Raw genomic sequence first — 17,266 nt, 5'->3', positions numbered from 1 at the left:
AGATGTGGAAACTGAGGCCCAAAAGATTATGTGATTTCTCATGGCCACATAGTGAGCTAATGGGATTAGACCCCAGGTTTCTTGACTCCTAAACCTAGGCTCTGTCTACTGTCTCACATATTTTTGTCTCACCAAGGAGCCCCAGGCTTTAGGAAGAGGATAAAGCTCTAATGATAATCAAGAGAGGAATTGAGACTCCTTGAAAACTCTAGGCCTAATGGGAATGCTGGGAAAGGTCTAGTTTTCTGTTTGCTTTTCTGTGGGAAGCTTTCTCCAAATAGGACCACTTCCCTGGGGAGAGGTATCACCAGCTTTGCACTACTGACCTACTCTCTCATGATCCAGCCAGGACTGGGAAGGACCTTCCTTGGCCAGGAGGAAAGTGAGGGAGATGGTAACCCTAACTTTTTTTTCCCCATTAAGATGCTCATACATACAGTCAATAAGACAGATTGCTTTTTCTCTGGGCTGCCCATCTGATTGTTTTCTTCACTTTTCTATGGTTGATTGATTCTCCCCAGAAAGACTACAAGGGAGGCAGTGGGTATAGTAGTTAGGGAGCTGGCCTCATAGCCAGGAAGACCTGGGTTCCAGACCTGCCTTTAACACATGCTAGCTGTGCAATCCTAGGCAAGTCGCTTAACGTCTCCACGCCCCAGACAGATTGCTAAGACTATGAATTGCAGAGCAGACGTTGACATGCTTTCACAGAGGTAGTTTCCTTACCAAGATTTCTCTGTATCAATGAAATCACAGGACTTAAGACCATAAGCTACATGTGGGCAGGCACACTATCTTTTGTCCTTATCTTGTTTCCCTCTAGCATGGGCAGATGGGAGTCTAAGTAAATTGGAATGAAAATCACCACTTTATATAGTACAGGTTTCAGACTCGTGGATTGGGAATATAGCCTTAGCCCTCCCTACTTCTTTTCTGTTTTTCATTCATTCAACAGGAATATAATAAGGTAGCCCCTGCCTTATAGAGCTTATAATCTAGGTAGGGAGACCAGACAGCCCTTTAGGAAACAGCTCAGTAAAAAGAGAAGTCAGTGGGTGCAGATGGGTGCCACCTTGTGTGGTAAACATGGCAGGTGCTGGGGGAGGAAAGGGGTCACTGGGATGAAGCAGCTGCTCCTGGCATCTCCCCTCTGTCTTCTCCTTATCCACTGGTTTCTGTCTGCTTCCTCTATTCCCCTTCCCTTGCTCTTTCCCCTAGGCATCCCCATGTCTGGGGTGAGATCATCCGCTGTTCTTTGTGGGAAAGCCAGGTAGCCTTAAAGAGAGCTGCTGTGCACCTTTTCTTGTGTGGTAGTCAGCGCAATCTCTGGGCCAAGCCCCTCTGCTCCAACTAGAGGCTTGACCTTTGGTCTGAGGAACTAGGCATCTCTAGGTTTGCCAGTATCAATGACTCCTTCCTTCCTTCCTTCCTTCCTTCCTTCCTTCCTTCCTTCCTTCCTTCCTTCCTTCCTTCCTTCCTTCCTTCCTTCCTTCCTTCCTTCCTCTCTCTCTCTTTCTTTCTTTTCTTTCTTTCTTTCATTCTTTCTTTCTCCCTTCCTTCCAGACAGTCTGTCAAAGGGTCCACCCTTTTCCTTTAAAACCCAACCCAGCGTTTACAAACCACAGGTCCAATTTGGATTTGTTTCCCTACAGGAAACACAATCTTTATCTGAATCTGACTGAGACTGTGGAAATTGGAGCATAAGGGTCCCTGCAGAACCATGTGCTCTCTAGTTGCCCTTCTTCCAGATCCCTCCTGAGTCCTCATAAAAACTCATTGGAGACCATTCTCTTCCCAGTTCCCACTCAGAGGAGATAAGTGCCCCAGAAGGTAATGAAGAAGGAGAACTAACACAGAGAACTGCAGGTGGGCTCAGATTCTCTGGTCCACACTCTGTCTCCCATCTCTCTCTCCTCAGCCCTGCCCCCTACCTTTTGGAAAGGTAGGCTGTGAGGGGAGGGCTCTCAGTCCTTCATTCTACCAGGATTGCCTCTAGATAGGGTCCACTGGACTTCTGGAGAGAGAAAGAAGATTCTGTGGGGGTAGAGAAATTTGCAGGGTGAATAGCTTCCCTTGTCTCCCACAGAGGTCTCATGTGAGGACAGCCCTCTAGGATAAGGGGGCAGTAATTTCCAAGATGAAAAGACCCTCCCCACTCCCCCCACCCCAACCAGAGCTGAGAACAAGAGTTAGAAAGCCCTTCTCTGGAAGGAGTTCTCTGTCTCTGTTGCCTTGTTTCTGTCTCTGCCTTTTTTTTGTGTCTCTCTCTGTCTGACCCCTACATATCTGCTTAATACCGTAGTACCTGCCTGTCTCCTTTTGTTTATTTCTTCTCTTCCTACTTGTTGGCTCTGTCTCTGTCTTCTCTGCCGGTTGTCCACATGTCTCCTTTCTTTACCTCTCTGTCTCCCTTGTCTCTGCCTGTCTTTATTTCTGTCTGACTTCTGTCTCTGTCTCTTCCTATGTCTATCTCCTCTATCTCTGCCTCTCCTGATTCTTTTTTTTTTTTGGTCATTTCTGGCTTTAAATATTGCTGCTTGTTTCTAATTCACGTTCTCCTTCTTCATTACCTTCTGGAGCACTTATCTCCTCTGAGTGGGAATTGGGAAGAGAATGGTCTCCAGTGATTTTTTATGAGGACTCAAAAAGCCTCGGCCTCAATTCCAGGGTCTAGAGAGTTTACCTACTGGGGAACCACATGTAATTACTAGGAAATCTTACTTGGCATCTGCAACTTCAGGCCCTTTGGATGGTCAGGGGAGAGGCGGAGCTGCACGGATTCTGTCTTTATTTTAGGATGTCTTGCAGATTCCTTTTTTCTTTTTTAATACCACAGTTACTGCCAATATTGCTTCCCTGCAAGAGAACCTTCCCCTGGAACAAAGTAAAAGAAAGACAACACTGCTCTTATAGGACAGGATATACAACATTGCCCACTCATAGTTTTTCACTTACCTTCTTAGAGGAGAAAAGTATGTTTCATCTTCTGGGATCAATATGATTTATTACATTTAATGTGAATTCAGATGCCTATTTTGTGTTGTTTTCATTTATATTATTATCATGTCATATTATTCTTGAGATTCCTAGCAGCTGAATTCTTTTTTTTTTTCTTTTTGGTGAGGCAATCAGGATTAAGTGACTTGCCCAGGGTCACACAGCTAGTAAATGTCAAGTGTTTGGTCTGAGGCCAGATTTCAACTCAGGTCCTCCTGACTTCAGGGCTGGTGTTCTATCCACTGCACCACCTAGCTGCCCCCAAGAGCTTTCTGTTTTCACTCCCCATTCCTGGTATGTCTGGTTGCATCCTGGAAGGTAAAAGAGGCACTCAGCTCCAGTTGAGTGGCTGTGTGGAATAGAAAGAATGAAGAAAGGACTAGGAACCAGAGGCCTTGGTTCAATCCCACTTCTGCCTCATTTCCCTATTTGTTAGGTGGGGTAATGAAATCCACCCTGTCTGCTACGCAGGGTTATTGTGAGGCTTCAGTGAGATAATTGCTATAGAAATCACCATTGCCAGCAACAGCAACAATTCGGTTCAATTCAGCAAATATTTATTGAATGTCTACTATGTCCAACACTCTGTGCTAGATGCTAATGACAAATATGAAAACAAAATCATTCCAACTCTCAAGGAATCTCTGTTTTGCTAAGGAGACACAAAACGAACACATATAAGTAAATTCAAGGGAATTGGATGAAGGAGAATACAATTCCTGGGGGAAGGGGGACACAGGAGAGAATCCAGGAAGGCTTCATGATGGAGGTAGCATCTGAGCTGACCCTTGAAGAAAGATAAGGATCTGAAGAGATGGAGGTGAGGGTGGAGTGAATTCCATCATGGAGGATAGTCTGTGGGAAGGTCTAGAGGTGGGAGGCAGGGTGCTATATCTGGTAGAAAAGCTATTAGTCCAATTTGGTTGAAACATAACATGCATAAAAGGAAATTATAAGGAACAAGTCTGGTAAGGTAGGTTGGAGTCTGCATATGGAGGGTTTTAAATGCCAGATTGAGGAGTTTGGTTTTTTGTCTTAGTGTCAAGGTGAAGCCAGTACAGATTCTTGAGTAGGAAGTGACCTGGTCAAACTTGTGCCTTAAGAAGATTATTTTGCTGGATTAGAGAGTGGAGAAACTAGAAACAGAAGTAGAGACTACCAATTAGGAGGCTATTACAATAGAGAGAATGAGCATCTGAACTATGCTGATGGTGGTGATGGAGAGAAGAGAACAGATTTGCCAGATGTTGTTGAGGTAGAATTGGCAGGACTTGGTAACAGGTTATATATGGTGGGGGAAGAGAAAGAGGTAAGCATCTAAGATGCCTTGGATGTTGCAAACCAGAGTAACCAGAAGGATTGATGATGCCTTTAGCAGAAGTAGGGAAGTCCAGGGCAGGAAAAGGTTTAGAGGGAGAAGACAAATTGGAGATGCTGACATGATATCCAGGTAGAGACATCTACCAGGTGGTTGGGGAAATGGGATTGGAGTCCAGGAGATATATGAAGGCTAGATAGATTTGACAGTTGTAGGCATAGAGATGATAATTGAATCTGAGAGTCTATGAGAATGTGAAAGGGCAGAGCCTTGAAGGACATCCATGCTAAAGAGGCAGAAGCTAAATGGTAATCCAGCAAAGGAAAGAGAGAAGGAATTATACAGGTAGGAGGAGAACCAGGAGAGAGCAGGACCATATAAGCAAAAGGAAGACAGAGTATCCAGGAGGAGGGGGGTGGTCAATACTCTGAAGCTATAGAGAGGTCAGGTAGGAGGAGGACCAAGAAAAGACCTTTGAATCATTGGTAACTTTTGAGGGGCCATTTCAGTAGGTGGGATTTAAACCAGATGGCACAAGGTTGAGAATTGACATGTAAATGAGGTCAATGAGGAAAATTACTTTTTCTAAGAGTTTGGCTGTGAAAGAGAAAAAATATAGGCCATTAGCTTGAAAGGATGGCAATTTGAAGTGAAAGCTTTTGAAAAATAGAGAAGGACCTGTACATGTGTGGACATAATGGAGAAGGAGCCAGTAGATACAGAGAAAGTGAAATTGGAAGAATGAGATAGAATGGTCAAAGGGGACAAGCTCCTAGAGGAAGTGGGTGTCTGTGAGATCAAGGGTAGAAGTAGAGGCATTGGCCTGGGCATGGCCTCAGAGACTGGAACAAAGAAGATGATGTCATAGAGTTCTGAGGTGTTAAGTAGGGGAGAAGAGAGAGTTCGCAGTGTATGCAATGGAGATTAGATTAAGTGAATTTGTTGTTGTTCAGTCATTTCTGACTCTTTGTGACCCCATTGGGGGTTTTCTTCGCAAAGATACTGGAGTGGTTTGCCATTTCCTTCTGCTCATTTTACAGATGAGGAAACTGAGGCAAACAGGGTTAAGTGACTTGCCCAGCATCACACAGCTAGTAAGTGTCTGGGCTGGATTTGAACTCAAATCTTTCTGATTCCAGCCTTGGCACTCTATCCACTGTGCCACCTAGCTGCCCATGAGGTGGTCTCAGTAGGCTTTCCACAGAATTTGAGCAGCAGTAGAAAAGACATCTTTGAAGTGGATGTTCTGGCATTGAGGTTTGCTAAGTCCTAATACCTATTCAATCCTTTGGTAGGTGATATGGAAGATACCAAGGTGTACACTATACAGTTCCTGCCCTTTAAGAGCTTACAGTCTAGTTGGTAAGGTAGTTCACGAAAAGATAATGAACAATACTGGACAAGTCATCACCATTAATTCTAAACATGGTAGAAGTAGTAGTTACCATTGGAGTTCAGGGTCTGAGTTTGGCTTTTGTCATTTTGTTCTCTTTTTTTCTTTTTAAATGGAAGAAAAATCAGACTGGTTTTGGAATCTCAGTGCCATCACTTTTGGAGGAGGCTGAGTGAGTAAGAGGATTCCTTTGCCCTCTCCCCCCTTCCTCTTCTCCCCCGCTCCAAGATTCCTTTGTAGTGGCTTGGGTCCAGATCTGTCCTAGGAGGCATTTTTGTGGTGGGTCTCCTGTCTTATGGGTGAGAGCCTGAGGGAGGAGAGAGAGAGAAAGAGAGAGAGAGAGAGAGAGAGAGAGAGAGAGAGAGAGAGAGAGAGAGAGAGAGAGAGAGAATGCCAAAGGGAGCAGGAACATGGAGGGAACTGTTGGGTCTTCCAGAAAGAGCCTTTTCTTTGAGAACAGCAGCCACTGGGATAGAATGAATCAGCTTTCTTCTAATTTTCCAGTGTACTTTTTTTTTTCGGCCTGTATCTTGCATGGTTCTTCCTCTGTTCCTTAGGCTTTTGTGATAGGTCGAAAAGCTGTATTTTAGGGGGAGTGTTGCCAAAGACGAGTTTTGATTGTGGATTTTTTTCCCCCAAGAGGTCCAACAGCCAGAGGTACCCCTTCCCCCACAGGGAATCCAGGGAGTCTGTGGAAAATCATGGCAGGACAATTGTCCAAGTGCAAGCTTGCACCCATTCACCTTGATCTCTAAGAAATTTTCCAGATCTATTCCCTTCCTCCCCATCCCCCTTCAGCCTTCCTCCTCTCTACACACACTCCTGGAGCTGAGCAGCCTCTGGATAGCTTTGAGAGAGGAAACATTACTGTCCCACCCCTAAGGTCACCAACCTTTTATGGAAGGCTTTGGAAAGAGGTCAAAAGGGGTCAGGGAATGGCAGTGTTCCTTAATGGTCAGAACAGAAGTTTGGCAAATTGGAGCTGGTGGAGGAGTGGGGGAAGAGAAATGAAATTTGGACCTAATACTTCGGGGAAGCTCTTCTTTACAAGACCAGAATTGGATTAGTCCCCCCAAATCCTCCTGCAAAGCTAGGAAAATCCTGCATAAATGAAAAGGTAGTTGCAGGGAGTGTTATGGAAGAAGATAGAATGCTCAGAGAGCCCTAAGAGAAGTAGTATCTGTGGCAGTAGCAGTGGGTAGCTGAAACATGGCGACCAGAGTGGGGAGAGCTTTGTTAAGACTTAATCATTAGGTTTCCCTATCCACCAACATTTTGCTGCCAGAATATTACTGATTCCTATAGAACCTCAGAAATCTCTATTTAAAAAAAAAGTTGAGGAGGGGAGATGCTGTTATTTCTGAAATGGCATTTACTTGCCCTGGAGGTTTATGGCACAGTTTGGGAGCTCTGAGTTCTTGTTTGAATCAACTTCTTAGTGTCAGAAACAAAGGCAGCTCTCAGAGGAGCTAAAAATCAGTCTTGGAGTCTCAGCAGGTCACTTACACGGCACCTGGCATTGCTTGATCATTTGCAAAGTGCTTCCGTATCTGTTATGTCATTTGATCATCTCATCAGTACCCCAAGGCGAGGCTGGCAGGGCAGAGATTATTATTTCCCTTCTATGAATGGGAAAACCGAGGCCAGGAGAAGGCAGGTCCTTTGCCTAAGGCCAAACGGTCCTTTAGCAGCAGAAGTAGAACCCTAGTCTTTTGGTTCTTAACCTGGTTTTCTTTGCCCTCTGTTATTTTTCAAAGCCCTCAAAAGTCTTGGATGAAATGAAAAGGAAAAAATGAAGTTGGCAGATGCCAGCTGCCTGGATTTCTTTGGAGATGACGAATACTGAATCCCAAATCATGGAAGGGCGGGTTGTGTGATCCCATTTGTTCCCTTACCCCCTCACAGACTCCTTTGACGCCATAGTTCAGCAGCTCAGAGATTCCCATTTTCCATCATGGGAGCTTGGTACTGTAGTTTGATAGAATGAACAGCTGCTTTAACAGTTCACTTCTGCGGTTGGGATAATACAGAATAAAATGACCTGGAGATGAGGTTCTCAGACAAGGAATCCAGGGAAGAGTTCCCTTTCTATTGCTTTCAAAGCCTCCTTATGGGCCAAGACATTAGCTATCATCATCACCTTCATGGCTTCAAGCAGAATGAGGAGTTAAGCCTTGACCTGAGAACATTTTGGGGGCAGAGGCTATGGTGCCCCATTCTCCATATGCCCATCACATAAAATTAGTTAGTGGCCCAACTGGGATTGGGAACCAGGAGTGTCTGAGGTCTATTCCCGCCTTGGCCTTCTCTTATCCCCAACTCCCACTCTGAGGGATGCCACCTCTTTCAGGCCTCAGTCTCTCCTGGGTTAAAATGAGGATAGCAGCCATTCTCCAAAGTCATCACTGAGCTGTGGCCCCAACCTCCACGTGGTCTTGCCCATCCCACTTCTGCCTGTCAAATTCTTGCCTAACAAAGCCCGGAGCTGGTGATGCCTATAAATAGCCCATGTATACATCAGGCTAGGGGGCCAGGCTGCACTGTCTCTGAAGCCCTGCCCAAAGGAGATGTCTGGTTTCCCTCATCCAGACAGACCAGGAGCCACTGCCTTGCTATGGATTTGGACAGAGGCTGGGCTCACTCATGCTGGGGGCTATGGGAGGAAGGGGTCAGGGGGTGGGCCCTGGGTGTCTTTACTGGTCTTTGTCCCAGTTGCATTAATACTGACGAATCACTCACAGTGGACCAGGTAGGAGTCACTTGGGTGACTCAGCTGGACATTGAGAGACTGTTACCACCTCAGCCTCACAGGAAGCAGGGGTAGGGGTCAGTGGGTCTAGTGACAGATTTGACCTGGGAACAAATAAAGTCAGGGCTGAAATAACAATGAGGTGTGTGTGGGGAGCATCATCTGAGTTCTCCTCTAGGTCTTTTGTCTCACAACCAACATTTAAAGTATTGAGGCTAGTGTGAAGAGGGGAGGATGGAGGCTCTTGTGGTCCCAAACTTCGCTGCCCTATACGGCCCATTCTTAACCTCCTTCCACATCTCATCTTCTGGCTTTGTATTTTGATACTTATTGGCTGTGGGACCAACTCCTTCCCTTCTCTGGGTCTGAGTTTCCTTCTTTATAAAGTGAGTAGGTTAGACTAGATGGTGCCTAAGATCCCTTCTGACACTAAATTCTATGAACCTCTAAACTTCTCTCCCCTCAGGCCCTCAGCAGCAGCCTGTACAAGAGTGCGTCTCCCTATGGCTCTCTCAACAACATCGTGGATGGTCTCAGCTCCCTCACCGAGCACTTCTCTGACTTGTCTCTCTCCTCTGAGGCCCGCAAGCCCAGCAAGAGGCCACCCCCCAATTACCTTTGCCACCTCTGCTTCAACAAGGGCCACTACATAAAAGATTGCCCCCAGGTAAGAACCGGGCTGCCCAAGCACGTGGCTAAGGCACCCAGCCTCTCAGGAGGACTCTGGTTCTTCTGGTCTAAGTTCATTGGAAAAATTCACCACTCACTGTGAAAGGGAAGGAGACATCTGACCTTGAACACTGCTTACTTCCAAAGATGAGTGTCCAGTGCAGCTTTCTGCTTTTCTCCAATATCTCCTTTTGTCTCTCCCTCACTCCCTCCCTCCTCCCTTCCCTTCTTTTCCCTAATTCCTTCCTTTCTTTCTTCCTATCTTCTTAAGAAAGCAGTTGGTAGGTGTGTTAGAGGTTGGCATAAAGGTGATTGCAGGCCCCATTTCCAGTTTGATGTTGGGTGGAATTGGCAAGTGTTCTGCTGCAACACTTTGGGGAGAAAGGGAGAAATTTATGGGTTTAAATGCTGGTATTCCTGGTCCCAAGGTCCTGGCCAAGAAGAAAGGCCAGAAAAGGGCCCCTACTAGTAAACTTGTCCCAGTTGGAAGACTTGAGACTGAGATTCTAAGTTCCCTGAACCTAGGAGAAAGGTGATGGGGGAAATTTTTCCAAAGCCTTCCCTGGCCTCCTTTTTTTCCCTTTTACCCCTGAAAGATCCACGGCCAGGTTTCCTGTTGGCTCAGGTTTCCATTTGGCGTGGCCAGGGGGTCCAGGCCCTGGTGGGAGGGAAGCTGGCAAGCACTGCAGCCTCCTCACTACTCTCCCAAGGCCCCCGCCTCCTCTCAGTCACAGGGAAGGAATGTGGGGCGGGTGCCAGGAATCCAGATGTGCTTGGTTGCGGTGTTCCCCTTACACCTCAGCTGCCTCACCTCCCTGCTCTTCTACCCTGCAGCCACTATTCTCCTGAGAAATCCTGAGACTTTCAGAGGATCTCCAAGGCCCAGGAAGGCGAGCCCTCTAGAGAAAGGGCTGGGCTGTAAGCCAGGGAGGCTTGCCTCAGATGCAGCAGGGGAAGGAAGGCTTCCTGGGAAAAGGAAAGTGCCTTTCTACTGTGGGACAAAAGGGAAAGAGGCAAGGGGGTGCTTGGGAGTCTCAGAAGTGCTGTGGAATTAAATCCCCTATCCTTCATCTTGAGTTCCTTGACAGACTGGGTCTCCTTCCATCAATTGCAAAGTAAGTAGAGTAGGAGGAAACAAGAGGGTCTTTAAGGCCTTTGATACCAGCTCCTGAAGCTGAGCATGGAGGCCTCCTACCCAACACAAGAGAGAGATCATTTTGTCACTTTTTGCACTGCTCACCTCAGCAGAGTCTTCTTAGCTGACTCCATAGATGTCAAGATCACTTCACTGTAGAATTGCTCTGGGGATGTTTCCTTTTCTTATCTCTCACCCCTGGCTCCAGTGATGGGTCTGCCCATCTGAGAAGCCCCTGCCCTGCCTCACAAGCTCACAGAGAGACCTTGACTTTGACCTAGGCCATGGCCCATTGTGAGAGGTAGATGAGGAGCAGAGTTCTCATGTACCAAGGGTTACTAAATCAGTGATGGAAGAGGTGGGTAAAGAACATCTGTTCTCAAAGATCTAATCAGCTCCCAGATCCACAAGTGGAGTGTCTATTTTAGGGGCAGCAACTGCGGAGTTCCTCTCCTTTGGACTCAATCTCTGTAGTTCAGAGTGTACAAACTCTTATTAGCACCAATGAAACAGTGAATTAATACTGATATTATTAATCAATAGCTATTCATTAAAATGAAGAGCTAAGTCAATTCAATTCAGCAAATATTAATCAGGTGCAAAATTTTCAGTGGTGATTTCCACGCCCACTTCTCATGTGGCTCAGGGACTGCTTAACCTCTGCTTTCTTCTCTTATTGGGAGGGACTGAGGACATAAGCAACTGTTTATTTGGTGTTTATTAACTCTCTGCCAGGCTCAGCTTTTTGTCAGGTCCTTTGGGGAATGTTGAAACAAAAGCTCTTTCCTTTAGGGAGCTGGCAGTCTATCGGGGGAGACAAGAACTAGATATCCAAAATAATACTGAACATTGCAAGACAGGACAGAAGTAATAGAAAGTACTTAAACCATGGGCTACACACTTACACACCTGTCCCCCTTCTATACAGAACTTCAGAGGTGAGGGGAATCAGTGAGACCAAAAACAGAATCAGACTCACATTAGAGGTGAAAGAGAACTTAGGCATCATCTAGAGCCAGTATTTCACTTTACACATGAAGACACTGATCCCAGGAGGAGTGAGTGACTCGTCCAAGGTCACACAGTAAGTTAGTAGCAGAACTTGAATTGTAGCCCAGGTTTTTTGGCAGATATCTTTCCAGAGTGGCAATACTGCCTCACAAAAGATGTGGCTGCCTGGCTAGGCTACCCCATCAGCATCAAGGCAGCTTGCAATGGTTTTTTTAATTTGGTTGTTATTTTGTAGCCAGCTGTCCTGATGCTGGCAGACAGCTGAGCCAGCCAGTGTGAAGGAGGCAGGAACACTGGAGGACTGGTAGCTGTATTCCATTTAACTCTCCTCCTGATACTGAGGGAGCAGAAGGGAAGGAGAGTGAGGATACAATGTTCTCATCCCTGTTTCAGAAGCCCTGTAGCATCAGTGGATGCTGTGGACACCTCAGCCTACCACTTAGTGTCTCCGTGTTATACGTAACTGAGATGGTGGTGATGAGAGGTGGGTTCTAGCTGAGGCCCGGGCATCCCCAGCTGGGACAATGTGCTTAATCTTCTGTGTAGGTGAGAGAGACGGCTGTCTACATGGTATTTTTACATTCTGGGACACTCCTCGGTCTTTCTGCCTGCAGTCTTTCCCACTACAATCTATTCTTCATAGTACTGTTAGATTCCTCTTCCTCATTCACTGGCCAGCTCCTGTCACCTTTTAGCTCAAAATCCTTCCCTGCCTTCCTGTTTGCCCTGACTTTTTGTTGCACTCAGTTCATGTCCTAAGCTCTCCTGGTTTGGGGGCCACTGGTCACCGCACCTGAAATATCCTTTCTTCCCTTTACTTACCTATTTTTTCCTTTTTGGCTCAGATCGGTGATGTCATAAGAATAACTAGCATTTGAATAGTGCTTTAAGTTTGCAAAGGGATGTACATGCATCATCCCATTTGATCCCCAAAACAATTCTGGAAAGATCCATCCATGGAAGGAATGCCCAGTGAGGAAACTAACCCACTACAATACAGATCAGCATTTGCTCTGCAACTCTCTGTCTTTAGAGAGTTCCCTGGGGCAACTTGCCCAGGTGACTTGCCCAAGGTCTCACAACTAGGATGACTCAGAGGCAGGACCTGAATCCAGGTCCTTCTGACTGAGGCTGAATCTTTACGAGCGTGCATCTCTGTCTTCCTTTTTACTTATTGAGATCAAGCCCAGGTCACATGCCTCCTATTTCATGAAACCTTAACTGATAGCCCAGCCTGAAATGGTAGCCTCTTCCTCAGAACTGACAGTTTTGTCTCTCTTTCTCTTTTTGCTCATCATGTTTTATGTTGTGTTATAGTTCTATGTTACAGGTTTTTGTCTAGAAGGGCAAGGAAAGTATCTTATTTAAACTTTTGTATTTCCTCTCAACACTTGACATAAGTGAACAATTGCATATTTTCATTCAACAAACAATTGTTAGCAATTGTTGGGGAGCTTCCTTCCCCGAATCTTGGTGCCTAAAGATACTCTACCCTCACCCCTCTCACGACTTCAAATAATTATTGAGCCTCTTCTGGTTACAGGGCATCGTATCATTAGAGAATCCCTGTGAAAATACAAATTTCCCTGGTTGGGGTAATATGGTTGTGCTGTTATCAGACATTAATACTTTAGTGTGAATTAGTTTATTGACTTCTTTCCAGCTTTATGATTGAAAAGAAGGTAGGGCAGAGAGGGTTCCAGAGCTTCACCCACTGGCTAGGGAGAGCTGGTTTGCTGTTGGGAGCAGACAAATGTTCCTAAGCAGCCAAAGGGTATTGGGTGCCTGAGGTGGGTGTAAGAGGGCATGAAAGCCGAGGTGGGAGGGTGCTAAAGACAAAGCTCTATAGTCTTCCAAGGGGCCACTGCTGACTGGACACACTGCAATGTAAAGATCGGATCTGGCTAAACTCTAGCTAATGTCAGCAGGGTCCAGTGAGACCTGGCTAATGTGAAACCTCTGAAGAAACAGCCAGAATTTGCAATGGTTCCATCATTCTACTGGCTCTAGTTCCTTTTTAGCACTTGGTGAGTGTGGAGGAGACTGCTTCAAGCCCAGTGAAGAACCAAAGCCTGCCCTGTATTTCTTCCAAAGGGTGAATGTATTACTTGGCCCACACCAGCAGTGGCCAGAGTTTGGACTTTGACTGTAAGCTACATAAATGCAGCCCCATGCACTTAAAAAACCCATTGGAGTTACTGAAACTCACAGTGGGCAGAGATAACCCAAATAGGAAGGGAGTGAGAAAAAGCAAATACTCAGGGTGTTAAGCCAGGCCCCAGCCTAGGGTGCCTCTTAGGGTCCTAAATGGTAGTATAGAGCTTGTGTGTGTGTGTGTGTGTGTGTGTGTGTGGTGCCCTAGGGTGATATAGAGTAGACACATCTGTGTATGCATCCTATCAGGATTCCTAAATGAATTTACTGTATCACGGGAGAAGAGGATTTGACTGAGTGTGGATCTTGCAAAGAGCAGCTGCCTTTCTTTTTACACAGTCATTCTGCCCCTTTTGCATTTCAGGGTGGCAACTGTCTAGGGGTACAGCAGGATTATGGGGGTGGGTTGGTTTTATAACCTCATTTCAAATGTAAGCTGCCTGGGAGTCTGAGACATCAAAGGCTCCTTCCCCTACATCTGCATTTCAGAGTCTTGCTCAACCTGCGAACAGCTGGCTCTTCCTAATGCTTGGCGAGCCAGCCTGTAACTTAGACAGCTTCAGTATACAGAGGGAGCAGGGCCCTTGGTAACCACAACTGGAGCATTTTGCTCTGAACAAGCTGTCCTCACAGAGTACCAGACCTATGAGTGTGTGTTTGTGTACATGAGTATGAGGATCTTTGACATTAAATAGGGGTGTGTGAGTGTGTGTGACTATGAGTGTGTGTGTGTGTGTGTGTGTGTGTGTAAAGTCTGTATCACAGGCACCATGGGTATGTGCATGAAGAGAAAGCTCGAGGTGAGGCAGACTGAAGAGCCCTTGGGCAATGGCTTGAGGGGCCAGGGACAGCTTAACTCTGGGCAGAGGCAGCCCAATGTGGACACTGCAGCTATTGTCCCTGAATTCACCACATATTCCCTATGGATTACAGCAGCCATGCCTTTTGGACTTTTTAAGGCAGGCCTGATTTCAGATATTCTGGTCTACTTGTCCCCAGAAGTTGTGGAAATGTCCTGTGAATCCCGATTATTTAGAAAACAAGACCTGAATAATTTAGTCAGTAAACATTACAATAAAATCACAGAGGCCACAAAAGATTGCTAATGACAGACTGAAGAAGCATTGTGATTCCTCAAGAAGACACGTGGTGTTCTATCCCATTGTATGTTCCACCTGTAGCTAGGTCTGCACTGTCTATGGGAGTCATGTGAAGCATCCCGTGGAACAGTTAGGGTGGTGGGGATACCAGGTGAAACTATTTAAAGCTGCAGACACCACACTGTGTGCACTAATATCAAAGCTTAAGCAAGTCCCCTGATTGCATGGATACACCTAAAAAAAATAATCCTTTTTCAGACCAAGTTTTCTGAATTTTGGATCGGGAAACATGTTCACTATGCCTATGGACGATACCGTGCTCTTCAAAAGATGAGAAAAGGCATATCGAGAGGAATAGGGGTGGAGGTGGGGGTGGGAAACCCCTTAAAGCCCCAAATCACATTGCTACACTCATGATTCTGGCAGGGAGGAGGGGAAGGGCCTGTGTGACAAGAAGGATGGTTTCAGAGAAAGAATTCTTTGGAGCTGAGGAGACGTCCCAATATAAAAATATTTGTTTGAGTGCACACCAGGGGTTGAGGCATCAGGGATGCAGTGTTTCCTCCCTCCCCCTTGGTCTCAGGATGCTTCTGTGTCCCTTGCTGCATCAAGACTTGTGCCACTGGGCTTCTCACCAGGCACTGTGCCTTTGGATTTGTGGGCCTGGATGGTTCTGTCTGGGTGGCTTACTGTAGACAGGAAGGGATGGGAAGCAGAGTCTGACAGTTGTCTCACTCTGGGTAAATTGTAGTTCTCTGTTTTCACGGGAGGTTCTGTGACCCAGGCCCAGGCTCTGGAGCACTGTTGTCCCACTGTTTAGAAGGAAACAGGCGACTTGATCTAGAGAGCAGGGTTCTTTTGTTAGGCTACTATGGATGCATTTACTGTGTGACCTTGGGCGGTTCACTGTTAAGGTAGTCAGGGCAATTCTTTGTATTACCAATTTGAGGACACTGAAGCTCAGTAAGGTTAAGTGAACATCAAGATCATACAGCTAGTTAGTGGCAGAGCCCGGCCTAGAGCTGGGGTCTCTTTATCCTCAACCCGAGGCTTTTCCCTCAACCACTTCCTTAATTTCTACCTTGTTATTTTGTTCCTGTTAGAATCCGAGGCCCAGAGTTAGGGTGCAGGGGGTGGGGTGTCAGCAACTCTTACCCAGACCCCACATCCCTCTGCCAGGGCTCTCCCTCCACCCTCCACCTCCATCCCCAGCCAAGTCCTCAGTCGGGCGGCGCCAGCGGCCAGATGGCAGAATGCCCAAAGTCCCCGAGCAAGGAAGGGGGAGGGTAGTCTCTGGCCCAGCAGCCCCGCCCGCTCGCCTGCCCCCTCCTTGGCCAGCCATCTTTCAGGGCTTGTTTACTCTTTCCAGGGAGGCATCCATTGGGGTTTAGAAGTATCCCCCCCTACACACACACACACACACACACACACACACACACACACTCCTGTAGTACACATTTGTATGTGTGAGCATGTGTATGTATGTATGTTGGGGGGGAGGTGTTGAAGGAGAGTTTCAGAAGAAGGTCCTGGGCCACTCCAAGGATTTAAAGTCCCTCTTGTCCCTTGGGAAGCAACCATTCCTGATTCAGCATGCTTGAGGCCACTAATGAAATCCAGATGTCAGACACAAAACAATAATCTCTCCCACCCATCTGGCAGATCAAGTTTCTTGGAGATTGCAAAAGAAAGAAGAAGAAAAAAAGAAAACAGGGAGAGATTCCTAGAACAGCTAAAACTTTAGAATTAGGCATGTAAATAGTTCCAGGACTATTGGATGGATAGGGTGGGGGGAGTGTGTGAAAGGGGTGGGGGGAAGAAATGGCTTAGGGAGTAAGGGGGATGAGATAGGAAGGGAAAGTGGGCAGAACAGGGAGAATCTGGCATATTTACTCTGTCCCCTTCCCTCACGCCACCAACTCTGAAGATTTTTTATATCTCTTTTTCTTGGGGTTCTCTGTCTGCCAGAGTCTCTCAAGAATTTCTGTCTTTGGGATCTGGGCCTGTGTTTCTCCTTCAGGACTTTATGCCTCTCAGGTGTCACCAACTCTTAGGTGTATACATATGTGCATGTCTCGCTCAGCTGCCATTTCTGGTCCTGAACGAAGGGAGACGAACAATTTCTTTGCAGCTCTGACCAACTTTATTGGATCCAAAGCAAGGCAAATATGCTGGAGTCCTAAAGATGGGAGATGCTCAAGAAGAAACTACAGAGATCAGAAAGCGTTCCACAGAGCTTATGCCCAAGCCAGAAAATGCTCACTTAGTTGTTTCAGGAAAGGCAGATACACTTCAGATTATGTCTGCCTATGTCTTTTGTTGCTGCCATGTTAGTTACAAAGTCACAACAGTACATGGGCTATGTAGACATTAGACTGTAAACTCTCTGAGGGCAGGGACTATTTTTTGCGTTTCTATGTATCTCTAGCACTTACACAGTGCCTGGCCCATAGTGGATGCTTAATAACTGTTTGGTGTTGATGTATATACCCTTTCCTCTGTCTCCAGGGCCACTCCTGGGCTGTTTGGATGAGATTTATGTAGGTGAAACCCTTGAACTAGGTTGGGGGCCTGGAAGCTGTACATGGTTCCCTTGAGCAAAATCCTCTGGGCCGTTATCTCTCACAATTTAGAAAGCAGTGTTTTTGGTTGCATATCTGTGAAGAATCTGTTATTTCAAGGACTGCAAATTCTTCCTTTCCAGCATGGGGTGCAACCATCATGGCTCAGGTAGGTGTGT

At 46.4% G+C, this 17,266-nt stretch overlaps 1 protein-coding gene across 2 annotated transcripts in view; it reads left to right on the top strand.

The window, feature by feature from the left end:
- The window catches only part of ZCCHC24 (zinc finger CCHC-type containing 24), a 140,851-nt gene that overhangs the window by 8,576 nt on the left and 115,009 nt on the right, over positions 1-17,266 (top strand). For both annotated transcript variants that reach the window (XM_021006069.2, XM_078150875.1), the window contains exon 2: positions 8,924-9,124. In XM_021006069.2, coding sequence (XP_020861728.1) covers positions 8,924-9,124 — 201 coding nt within the window. The remainder of the gene's footprint in view (positions 1-8,923; positions 9,125-17,266) is intronic.

Source organism: Phascolarctos cinereus, unplaced genomic scaffold, assembly GCF_003287225.1.
Source record: "Phascolarctos cinereus isolate Bilbo 61053 unplaced genomic scaffold, phaCin_HiC Scaffold_3;HRSCAF=262, whole genome shotgun sequence".
Lineage (NCBI taxonomy): Eukaryota > Metazoa > Chordata > Mammalia > Diprotodontia > Phascolarctidae > Phascolarctos > Phascolarctos cinereus.
Note: the sequence above shows the minus strand (reverse complement) of the source record. Positions and strands in the feature narration are given on the sequence as shown.